Source organism: Thunnus albacares, chromosome 2 (assembly GCF_914725855.1).
Source record: "Thunnus albacares chromosome 2, fThuAlb1.1, whole genome shotgun sequence".
In the NCBI taxonomy this organism is placed as follows: Eukaryota; Metazoa; Chordata; class Actinopteri; order Scombriformes; family Scombridae; genus Thunnus; species Thunnus albacares.
In genome coordinates this window covers 16444735-16457362 of record NC_058107.1, presented here as the reverse complement: position 1 = coordinate 16457362, position 12628 = coordinate 16444735, and the positions used below count along the sequence as shown (strand labels likewise).

At 40.7% G+C, this 12628-nt stretch overlaps 1 protein-coding gene and 1 long non-coding RNA gene across 2 annotated transcripts; both read left to right on the top strand.

The window, feature by feature from the left end:
• Positions 1 to 585: 585 nt before the first annotated feature.
• On the top strand, positions 586 to 3561 carry ela3l (elastase 3 like). The gene is made up of 8 exons (XM_044336781.1): positions 586 to 671; positions 914 to 1002; positions 1254 to 1351; positions 1655 to 1783; positions 2235 to 2371; positions 2716 to 2861; positions 3248 to 3400; positions 3504 to 3561. Exons 1-8 carry the CDS (start codon positions 632 to 634, stop codon positions 3519 to 3521), a joined length of 810 nt encoding a protein of 269 aa, XP_044192716.1. The 5' UTR covers positions 586 to 631; the 3' UTR covers positions 3522 to 3561.
• Positions 3562 to 5966: 2405 nt separating this feature from the next.
• On the top strand, positions 5967 to 11126 carry LOC122994301. Its single transcript, XR_006406563.1, has 2 exons — positions 5967 to 6446; positions 9180 to 11126. It is a non-coding gene; the product is annotated as an uncharacterized LOC122994301 (long non-coding RNA).
• The last annotated feature ends 1502 nt before the right edge of the window (positions 11127 to 12628 follow it).

Below are 12628 nucleotides of genomic sequence, written 5' to 3'. Positions count from 1 at the left end.
AAGCACTGCAGAATTTACTGCAGAACTGCATACACTGTAAGATGTCAAAAAGAATGTAGTGTAGCTGTCGATATTTTCTGCACCAGTGACACCATCTGTTTCTCGTTGTCTTGGTTATTTATCATAGTAATGCCTCTTAGTTTGATTTTCCTTTTACATTTCGAAGAAAACAAGCCAGTGCCAGTAATCCAGATGTTGGCTTCCCATGCTGTTATGCAAGCATTTAATTCCAGGTTCCAGGCAAGAGATATTGAAATGGAAAGGAATAAAGGTGAGTTAAAATACAAAATATGATGTGGAGGTTGTTTAGTACTTGTCTTCAGCATTTGCTAACATATACATACTGCGCATGTACATATAGATACCATCTTGAACACACGTCTTATGCATGGTGACTGAACATACAGTATGTTGTAGCTCCACATCAAGGTCATGGGAAATGTTCCAGACAATACACCTGTATGATTCGTCAGCCACTCACCCTCGTTGCCATTGGCCCACCTTCGTCCCTGAAGGCCATGTAGAACCAATAGGAGCGTGTGTTACCACATTTGGGGCAGGGTGTTGCCAGTTTAGACAGTTTAAAAGAGACTATGTGTCCTGCTGTCCCTCAGCAGAAGCATCAATCAACATGATCCCCATTGTGCTGGTCTCAGTGCTCATTGCTAGCGGTAAGAACATCTGGCATTCTCTAATTCTGTGTGTTACTGTTTCTGTGTGTTTGCAAGTTTGTGTGTGTGCATTCAAGTGCTTCAAGCACCATGGAGCCAGCACTCTGCAATTCTCTATTGGAAAAAGAAATGTTGCAGTTTGTGTCTGATCTGGGATTTAAAAGTAATTCCATTGTTTTCCTGCCTCATGAGCACTCCCTCTCTCATGTCCATCACATGTACTCCTCCTCTTCTTTGTCCAGCCCTCGGGTGCGGCACCCCACCCATTGAGCCCCTGACTTCCCGTGTGGTCAATGGAGTGGATGCCAAGCCCCACAGCTGGCCCTGGCAGGTATGCCAATATGTACACATCTGTCAATGTTTTTATATTAAGTGGCACACCTTATGGGTCTGGCATCTGCTTATTAGCTGTTGGACATGGTGGCTATTGAAAATTCTGTGATTAAATTACTGTTTTTGAATTAAATCAGCAAACTATGCCATCCATCTATACATCCACAACCTGCACCTTAATGTATCCTTCATGGTTTGTTTTTTTTGTTTTTTGGGTTTGTTTTTTTTGTTTTCTTTTTCGGTCTCCAGATCTCTCTGCAGTATGAGAGGAGCGGTGTGTGGAGGCACACTTGTGGAGGATCTCTGATTGCTGCCAACTGGGTCATGACTGCCGCTCACTGCATCAAGTATGAGCAGCAGAGGAACATACACACACAAACACACATCTACACGCATCTCCTGTTAACTGCATTGTGGTTATTCTGCACCAAACTACTTTCCTAATACTGCCTTCAACTCTAAACTCCACTTAGCCCTTATAGAATTAGGACTGGGCAAGTCAAATACACTTTGCATGAAGGCCAAAATAATATTCAAGGTCATCTGGTCTGCTGCCCAGTTCAAATCCCCTCTTTGCCCACTAATCATCACTTTGAACTCATCATATCATTCAACTGCGCAGCAAATCTTCTATCTGTTCTCTCCCCCAGCACCAAGCTCTCCTACAGGGTGTTTGTGGGCAAATACAACCTGGTTGAGGAGGAGGCTGGCTCCAAGGCCATCCTGCCTGAGAAGATTATTGTCCATGAGAAATGGAACCCCATCTTTGTGGCCCTCGGGTAAGACGAGCTCCGCTATGTCTCCTGCTATGACATACAGTACATCATAATCTCATCTGTTCTGTATCGAGGTGACAAAGTAGACTGAGGCTAAAATTCCATTTCTTAACTTCAATCCTGCTCAGACCTTTGACACATGTTCTCCATCTTCATTTATCTCATATTTCTCCGCAGCACACAGATGATAGAACCAATAAAATGTGTATTGCTCACTCTCAAATATGCAATATCCACAGTGGGAAATAGGAGGGTGACATCAATTGAGTTGATTTATTTGTATTTAATGACATAATGAAACACAGGAAAAAAGGCAAAAATACAGAATGAACTTGTTGTCATTACCTTATTTATTTCTGTTTCTCTCCTTTTCTCTCCGGCTCTGGAGGAAGATTTTAAATTGCCTGCCAGTACAACCAGTCTCTCAGTCTCTCTTTCTCTGTGTCTCGTGCAGTAACGACGTTGCCCTGATCAAGCTGTCAGAGTCTGTGACTTTGAGTGATCAGGTGCAGCTGGGATGTATCCCTCCTGCCGGCACTGTGCTGACCAACCTCTACCCCTGCTACATCACCGGATGGGGCAGAGTGTACAGTAAGTCACTGTGTTTGAGTTTATTTTTTTCTTTTTCAGCTGAGTATCTCTGAAATGTGTTTCTTGTAAACTATCCTTTAGGGTGTGCAAGTAGGATGTTTGGATTTATAAGAAGTTGTGTGTGTGTGTTGTGTGTGATTGGGGCTACCCAGGGAAACCTCCAGAGCTGGGATGAAAATCTTGTGCAGGAGGTTTTAGCAGAAACTTTTCAGGGAGGGATTACTCCTAAATTGAAAATTTGGGTTGGACTGTGAGTTTGGTGCTTGGGGAAATGTTGTGAAGCAGATTTGATAGACGGCTCGTGTATGTGGATGATGGTAATAGACTCTGTCTGTGTGTTTTAGCCGGAGGCCCCATAGCTGATAAGCTGCAGCAGGCTTTGATGCCTGTGGCTGACCATGCCACCTGCTCCCAGCCTGACTGGTGGGGTATCGCTGTCAGGACCACAATGGTGTGTGCCGGTGGGGATGGAATTGTGGCTGGATGCAACGTAAGTTTGTCCTCTGTGTGTGCATTAGGAGATTATTTTCAATTATGTGCTTTCAGCTATTGCTTTTTCTTTTTTTCTTTTAAAAAATCTAAATTGCCAGACACACATAGTACACCTTGTTCTACCTGCCATGCCACAACTGTATGTCATGCTAATAAAGCAAATTTTGAATGTTAATGCAGCAAATGTGTTCAAATTAAAGCATGTCCAAGGAATTAGAGTAGATTTCTTTTGCATAACACTTACAGAATGACAAATGTTCCTCTTGTCCCCATTAAACTTGGTGAAACAATGATTCTGATTGTGATTCTCATAGTTGTGCCCTGTCAGTCTACCAGTGGCTCCACCAAATGAATAAAACATAACTCCTCTCTTCCTGTGTCCAGGGTGACTCCGGTGGCCCTCTGAACTGTAAGAATGAGGCGGGTGTCTGGGAGGTCCACGGCATTGCCAGCTTCGTCTCTGGCCTTGGCTGCAACTATCCAAAGAAACCCACTGTCTTCACTCGTGTCTCCGCTTTTAATGACTGGATCGATCAGGTAAAGGAGAAACATGAATAGAATTAATTAAATGAAGTAGCACCGCCAGTTGACTTGCAGCTGTTTCATTTTTCATCTAATGACTAAATCTTTGTCTTTTCAGGTTATGATGAACAACTAAAGAAGATGAAGTGTCAATAAAAAAGACCAAGAAAACTGCATTTGTGTTGTGTGTGATGTGTATGTTCCCATCAGATTACAGAAAACTCTCTCATCTGATAAATTTACATCCACATGAATAGGGTAGGAATTCTAGGACTTATTTGGTCACATTAGCTGATTCTTTTTAGTCTTCTGAGGTGGGCTGGGAATTGAAACAATGTGAACAAATGTCCAGCAGGTGTCCTCATACACTCATGATAGGGAACTGGTTCTGACAGCTTTCTAAAGAAGGATATTGTGCAGAATGCTCAATGTTCCTGCCCGGAAAACAGCATCAACAAACAGATGCGATACACTGCAAATAGCGGTGATTCAGAAAAAAATTGTGCATCGACTGTGTCAAATAACACTAAGTCGGATGATCGGAGTGAATGGTTATGGAAAAGACCCTTTATATAAAACATGAATCTAATATCCCTGCTTGAAACTGACCTGGTTTGTCTCTATGCCCTCTCAACAGGAGGGCTTTATGAAAACCATAATACTCAGCTGAGGAGTCTATCTTTCCTCATGATAACAGCACTCTGAAAATGAAGAAGGCTAGAATGGCAAAGTTGAGATTAACGCTTCTGTCGTTTTTTTCTCTTCTTTTTCTCACTATGATGAGATGAGGATGAGGGAGTAAGGGGGACAAATTAAGAAGGGAATTAAATTGCCTCTTCTTTTCTTTCCTATCTCACTCTTGCTCCTTTCTCTCCGTTACATTTGCAAGACACACATGGAGACACACACACTGATAAGTTTTGACAGAATAATGGAGGTGTGCGAGCTTCTTCATTGACATGAAGCAGTGATCAAACATGACACGTCCAGCAAGAGCAAGAAATAATTACTACTCTGTGTGTATATATATATATATATATATATATATATATATATATATATATATATATATACATATATATATATTAAGAGCAGTAAGAAGGAGAGGCAGGGAGGGATATTCAAGGAGTTTCAGTTTGTGTCCATGATTTTCTTAGGCTATATTTGATATGATCAATCACACTTTTGGAGCAGCGTTCTCTGGAGTATCAGCCTGTGATCAGTAATAACTTTCCCATCTAAGCTCTTATGTAAGCTTCAACAAAAGTGCCGCTCGTTCACTAATTCAGTCTGATTTTGATGAAAAATACAGCCTGTCTTCATTTGAACTGCATCAATTAAGAAATAAACTTGCACTTTCTTTACAAACTTTTTGTCTTGTTACTGTGCATCTTCACTGTAGCAAGTGAAAGTGTAATACTGAATGAATATTGATGCATTAACTTATCAAAAAGAAATTAGATAATGAGGTTGAAACTTGGTCATGTAAATTGCTGGATAATGTTATGAGAGAGAGGAGTAAAATATGAGAAGTTTAACTGAAATTGCTACACTGACTTATCATTTAATAACTTGTAGCAATGAAATGAATACAATAACTTAAGTTATTACATTATTTTCACTGTTATTGATAAAAAAATTTTTACAGCCATGTAATAACCAGCAATGATCAACTGTTTTATGTTTAATTACATTTTTGGCTCATTTCATGCAATTAATTGCATTTATCAAGTTACTACATCATCTGGCGGTTATTACGTTGTCAGTCACTACATTCATATTCAATGTAGATGATGTCCTTGAAGTATTGCTCTCATGTGCACCAGTGCATTCAACACTTTGGACTGCTGATCTGGATGTGTTCTTCTGCAAAACTTTTGTCTGAAGCCAGTGGTGAGGGTGTGAGTGGGGCCTCAAAAGAATGCTTTGTCTATGTCTGAACTCTGTGGGTCAGGGTACCACTCCCAGACACACACACACACACACACACACACAAAGGGAGGGAGACAGAGAGAGCTGGCAGAATCCCCCAGGGACACCACCTGCTGTTGTCCTGAATACCAATGAAGAAAAGAAGAGGCAACAAGTTTGAAGTTTGCGCAGCTGCTGTTCAGCTTTATGCTACTTGCCTTAAGTGTGCTAAGCAAGAAATAGGGTACTTGTGATTCACTGCAGCTCTAAGCTCAAAATAATTATGAGGCATGTGTAGTTTTTAAAAATAGATCATTTGGTTTGACTAGTTCTTAAAAAATACTAAAATTTCCTATACTGACAAAAACCTGTGTAACTGTTGAACTCTCTGAGTGAAAATGACCATCCAAAATCTTTTCTTTTTTTTTCACATTTAGCATATTTTGAAACATATTTATAAAATATATTTTGATGCACATGGAAGAGTAGTAGTCTATGGTAAGTGCCTCGCTGAATCCCAAATATCTCTTCAAGGATAAATGAAGGATCACATTAGTGTTAGCATTTGACTAGTGCATCATACATCTCCTTTATAAAGCTCTAAATACTCTATGCATTAACGGCTGGCTATGGATCATAAGACTGTCGGGGTTGTCATAATAACCTCTCGCGCCGAGCAGAAGTTTTGACCGTGGGATCTTCACAAAGGTATGAGAGGAAAAGCCCTTGATGGGATGTTCCAAGAGCGTCTTTACAAAAATAGCTCAGTAGTGGCGGAGAGAGAGTAAGAGAAGGATGGGTGGCGGATGGGGGAGGGACCAGGGGATGATGAGCAGCCACACTGACAGCAGCATCCCCGCTCTGTCGCCCTGCGCCTGTCAGCACAGCAGTCACCGGGAACCGGCCGGGACTTCGCCAGCCTGACCTAACAGTCCAGTGCTGCGCAGACATATCGCCAAGCGGACGGTCAGGATTTGGTGACCTACTTCCGCACAAAAGTTCCCGCCTCTAAAACGATCTGGAGGAAGTTGCTAAAGATCTGTGTTCATTTTGAAACTGTATCTCAAGCTGTTCTTGCAGCCGAGGCGCGCAAAGGAGAGGAAATAAAACTAGAAACGCATGGACACCGGACACCAGAGGCAAGCATGCGGTATGCTGTTGTTGTATTAAATGTTGATGTGCGTGGAGTGCAAGTGTAAAAAGTAAGAAGAACACGCCACCCAATTATTTTAGCGTTTATCTTACTGTAACACTCACTTTTCCAAAATATTACTAAAATGTTTTTGTTACATAAAAGTCATTTTTCTTCTTTAACTAAAAGGGATTGGATGTGTTTTACATTCATATGCAATATATAACAATTGTAAATGATCCGTCTATATTAGGCTTCTATGGTTTATCTCCCTTGTAAGGACAACCTTTGATCATACCCAGATCTACACTCAAGTGTTATTAATAGTGTCTGCATTCAAAACTGGTGATTCAATGACTTGTAGCTTAGAAAAGTTTAGTTCATGCAGCTGGTATTCTCAAATGAGCTGGGAGGAAAGCCAGGGAGTTGAGTCACATGAGATGGAGGCCACTCATGCTGATAGTCCACTGCAAGGTGATGCATTATACACAAGCATTTGCTTGATTACCTTGTGGTCACTGCAGGCACAGGTCTGTGAATGTGGCTGTTGCTTACATGCCCATTTGGCTGCCTCTGTAAACAAGCATTCTTTGGTGCATGTAGCATTTGCATACATTTACATTGGATTGTTTGCATGTGTACACAAAAGGCCTTTATGTTGGTCAATGGCACCATTCAAAAATATAATTATGCGAGCACAAGAATACACTCCAGCTGTATTTTGCTGTTGCTAGACTCCAGTTTCAGACCTAAAGCTTCCTGCCACAGTCACAGAGCACAGTCATTGCATAACAGATAGACTGTAGTTATCTGTGTATTGATTGTAGCCTCAGGGAGTGTGCATGTGTGTTTATGTACATGTGTTTGGTGAGCCAGACTAATGCTGTTCTGATCTTTGAACCTTTGAACAAAACAAACATTTGATCCCTCAAACCTCTGATTCAGTAAACTAACTTAGTGAAGCATTATTTGATGAATGAGGTGTTGTGTGCAACTTCAGAGCAGTCACGGCAGTCTATTCCATTCTCTTTGTGCAACATCTGTTTATTTTTGAATTAATTTGTTTTCCTCCAGTGCGGTCACTAATTGAAACAGAGCTATCTGGCGTTCAGAGCGAATGTATTTATCTTGCAAATGAGAACAAATTATCCTTGTAGTTATTAAGACGTGAACCACGATCGTCTACTTTGGGAAGTGTGAGTTGTGAAAATGTGTTATAATTGGTGATAATGAATAACTAGGGTGACTGCTTTGTGTTTTCTTGTTATATGCACCACTGATTGTCTGAAATCAATATACGCACACAAGCAGTCCCTGCTCCAATATGTTGCTCACATTCATTTGGTTTTTCTCTCTCTCTCTCTCTCTCTCTGGCACACACAAACACTCATCACTGTCACATCTCTATGTCATCTAATAGCTTGCACATTCCTCGCTTTTGTTCTAATTGGAACAGTAAACTGGAAGCACTTCATTTAGTGTCACTTGGCTTCTGAGAAAAAGTTCCTTAGGATGTTTTGGAAATACTCTGCAAAACTGTGGAGGCAATTATATTGACAGTGATCCCAGTTAGTGATTATGAGGGTATTTTATTCCCTCAGTGATGCCACCAGCATCCTGAGAGGGACCCATCTGGTGCAAACAGAGGCCGACTTCATGTGTTTGAATGTAGATCAAATGCGTCACTGCCAACTACTCTGACTTGGAGCGATCCATCTTTATTCGGCTTGGTCATAAAATGTCTATAGAGGGAAGGATAATTTTGAAATGAGTTCACAACAGCAGACTTGGACTGTTGGAGGGAGGAGAAAATATGTGGTCTCATTAGAAATGCATTAGGGGAAGGGAGAGAGGTATCGAAGCAAGGAGATGAGCTTGAGTTTTTATCTGTTCAAGTCTGAGCGAGTTCATTCTCCAGCTCATGCTTGGACCGACTATGCTTCTTCTCTCTCTCTGTATTAGTGTCTCTCTCTCTCTCTCTCTCTCTCTCTCTCTCTCTCTCTCTCTCTCTCTCTCTCTCTCTCTCTCTCTCACACTCACACACACACACACACACACACACACACGCCAGTACACCTCAGTGACCCATTTAATATTAGACACAAAACTGGCAACTTTATTCTCACATGTTCCCCCTGAAAATACATTACTGTTGAAATTCATTCAAAATAATTCAGCAAGAAAAAGTGCTTACTGGCACCGTCTTTATCAGTCTAATAACTTCATTGCTCTCTGCCTATATAAGGAAACGAGAATAAAAAAGAATGTTTCAACAGGGAACTGCAGCCAAAGGGCACTTTCTTGTCCTGTAATACTCTCTTATCATCCACAGTTATTATACATAGCTAAGTCCTCAGAATTACTATTACTCTGCACCTGTCTGACCTTTTTTTGTACATGACAAGTGCTAAATCATTTAAATACTACATCGTGTAGCTTCATTGGAAACCCTTAAACGCACTTTATGTGACACAACTAAAGGAAAACCTCTCATGCAGGTGCTGAATGTACGCAGTTTGATCCATATATAGCGTCTCCCGGGATAAAGCCACCTTGGCCCAGTGACTAGGTTGTCAGAGAGAAAGTAATCTTTACTGAGCTGACCTCCCCAGCAGACTAAGCAGGCCCATGTGACAAACAGGTTAACTGTGGCCGAGTATGCTAATATGTGTGTGTGTGTACAGGGCATGTATGCATGTGCCTGGAAATTAAACTCAGTATGTTCATGTGATGCATTTTGTTTTCTTTCAGGGATAAATTATGCAACTGAAGTGAACGCTGTGGAGCCATTAACTGACCTCAGACCTGCTTCTGAACTCTGGTGTGACCATAATGAGTCTGGAATCGACTGTCCAGTCGACCATGGAGCATGAACTGAGGATGGGCCTGTCTGTGTGGGCCATTGCGGCCATTATTTGTAACTCTGCGGTGGGCGTGCTCATCCTCATCCTCTTCGTCATCCTCTACAAGGCCTGCAAGGTGCCTTCACACCAAGAAAAAGTGCCCGTTTTCATAGCAGTGCCAGAGCAGAAGAAGGCCGAACAGAAATACCTGCTGTCTGCAGCCTGATCATGACTTGACAACAGACCGGAGATGGAGAAAAAAAGTCAACTTTGTCGATCTACTGGAGGTCCAAAGTTCAGCCGTAGAGGGTTAGAAGACCTGCTGGACTGTGATCTTTGAGTTATTATCTGTGTCTTGCTTCCTCTTCAACCACTCTTGTCATTATTTTCACTCAGTACCTCCTTTTGTCTTCCATACTGTGCACATTTCTCCGCCATCAGCCCCATCTCATCTCTGAGCTATTCAGCAGAGCTCAGAGTGAGCTAACTGTGTTAAGAGTTGTGGCAAGACAACAACAACAAGCAGGCCCAATCCTCTTATCTCTGTTGTGCGTCGCTGGGACTGTCCATCTGTCAGTCTGTTTGCTTTTCTCTACACTGGCAGACCATGATGTCCGCCTCATAATTTTTCATCCCTCCATTTGAGACAACTAAGAGGATGTGGTGGAGAAAGAGCAGCAGCACAACAAACTGGAATAGGAGAGTTACGAGTGATGGGGTTGGATGAGAGTCACGTGTTAGAGGTGAAGATTAGCTCTGTAGCACACAAGCAGCTCAGTGTTTGCCTGCACTAATGATGGCAACAGCAGAGCAGCAAGCAGATGCCAGGAAGAACCCAAAAGTGTCAGAAAGAAAGGAGATGCGACTGGAGGAAAAAGTGCTAGAGACAAGGGCAGAGAGGGAGATAAAGGGCAGATATTTGGTGGGGATGATAAAGTGCAAGTGAAGAATCACAGAGAGGATGCTTTGATGTGTTGTTTACAGAAAAGGGAGCTCGAGGCACCTGTTTGACATTCTCCCCCATTTGACATATTTAAAGTCTCTGCTTCCACCGATCTGACTCCCATGGGGATTAAAAAGTGATACCAGTGCCTCCCTCTCATTTTATGAGCTCCTCTGAATAAGATATTTATAGACAACCTTCATCAGAAACGACAGACGGACTGAACACTCACAGTTTCGTAGTAATGAGTGAATTCATTGTAGTTACTGTAGTGAATGTGCAGCAGCCACTAATTGTCTAATATCAAAATTGTCTTAATGATGGAGAAGAGATGGGAGAACAAATTTACCTACAAAGTGACAAGCCAATCATCATTTTATTTTCACAGAATTAGAATAAAAAGTGCTGCATTTTTGTCTCGTATAGTAGGTGTATTTTTTACTAATGAAAGGGCTCTGTATGGCAATGTGTTAATTAGTGAGAAACATCAGTTGAAATCTAACCTCAGGTATGAATGAATTTGCTTTTATTCCGATGGAGTGGGAATACAATGATTTTTTTTTCTCCTCTGCGGCTACAACTTAATGTTCTGCTTCATTTACAGGATATTTCTATAAAAATACTCATGGACTGATGATCATAAAAAGTGCTGAAATTAATACAAACTTAATTGTTCATCTGGTCTCTAGCAAACTTGTGGAGGTCATGTCTGTGTTTTTAACATTTCGATGGATTAAATGATCAATCAAATATAATAGTTTAATTGATCATGAATAATAATTATTAATTGTAGCTCTGCACTGTATAGAATAGTTATTGTTTACCTGTGGTAATTGCAGTTTTGCTCCATACCTCTGGTTCAGTTTATTTTATACTGATATAATAAAATGATTTACTCTTGTTTATAACTAATGTTGTTTACAGTTTGTCACTGTGCCCCTGTCATTTTGGTGTTTATTATGGCTAATGGTGATTCAAATTACAATCAAAAAGCAATTACAAAAGATAGCTTGTAGGTAAACTGAAATGAAAAACATTTCATCTATTTTTATGTCTAACTATTTAATATGAGCTTGTGGGAGTTCCTGGAACACATTGACCTCAACAGTAACCCACATCCTGTTGTTTTTCAACTACAATATATGGGGGAGAACAGGGTAACATGAGTCATTTTTAACATTTGATGATTTTACTGCAAAATGAAAGTATATTTGTTTCATATAATAGTTACTATATATACCTCAGTTTGTTGTGTATTCATGGAAATTAAAACAAGTTATCTAATTATTATGGTTTTAGAACAATGACCCATCAAAAAAAGTTAGTCCTATGGCACAACCTACCCCAAGGTAGGGGTAAAATGAGCATGGGGATGGGGTAAATTAAGCGCTCTATGAGTAAATAGTGTTACCATTAAATACTGATATAAAAATTACACAAAATCAAACAAATTGGAGATAATTTTGAACTTTATTAATGCCATCAATTTAACAAAGGCAAAAACTCATACTTTTCAGTAAAACGATATGTTTGTGTCCTATTGTTCAACATGTTACCGAAACACTTTCAGTCAAGATAAAACTGTGATCCTTGTGTGTTAGCTACAGAAAGAATGTGTGTGTAAATGTGCTTTTGTGTATACAAACAGGTGACAAATTAAAGGAAAAACTGGTCCAGGTCTGAATGCTTGACCCCTACAGTGAGGGGATCTGGTGGGTCTGTTATGCTTTGGGGGGCATTTTGCTGGCATGGTTTGGGTCCACTTGTCCCCTCAGAGGGAAGGATCACTGTGAATTAATACAAAGTTGTTCTGGGTGATCACCTTTATCCTATGATCAAACATTTCTACCTTGATGGGAGTTGTTTCTTCTAGGATGACTGTAGTGGAAATTTAAGATGAATTCACAGAGAGCAAGTTGTCTTTCAGAGTTTTTGAATGAAGTTCAGTGTTGGTACTTGCATATACAGCCACATGCATCACAATCATCCCATATTCATCACCCTGACAGTTATTTTTAATTAATTCACCGTATCTCTAGGGAGTTTCTTTCAGTCTCTGCTGAGGATTAAGAGTTGAAGGCCAAATCCTTATCTGCCTTTCCTTCCTGTACATTCCCTCTAAAGTTACAGTGACTGAGTCCCACACCTCACCTTTGATAGTACCTGTTAGGAACATTTTCACACGGGAAGCAGAGATCATAAAGTCTTACAATGAGCTTTTGACTATAAGGCAGTGTAACATAATCTTAAAACGATAACATAAGTGTATATGTTTCCATTTCAATGACAATGCCCCCATTCACAGGCCACAAGGGGTCACTGAATGGTTTGATGAGTATGAAAATGATGTGAATCATATGCTGTGGCCTTCACAGTCACCAGATCTCAACCTATTTGAACACATATGGGAGATT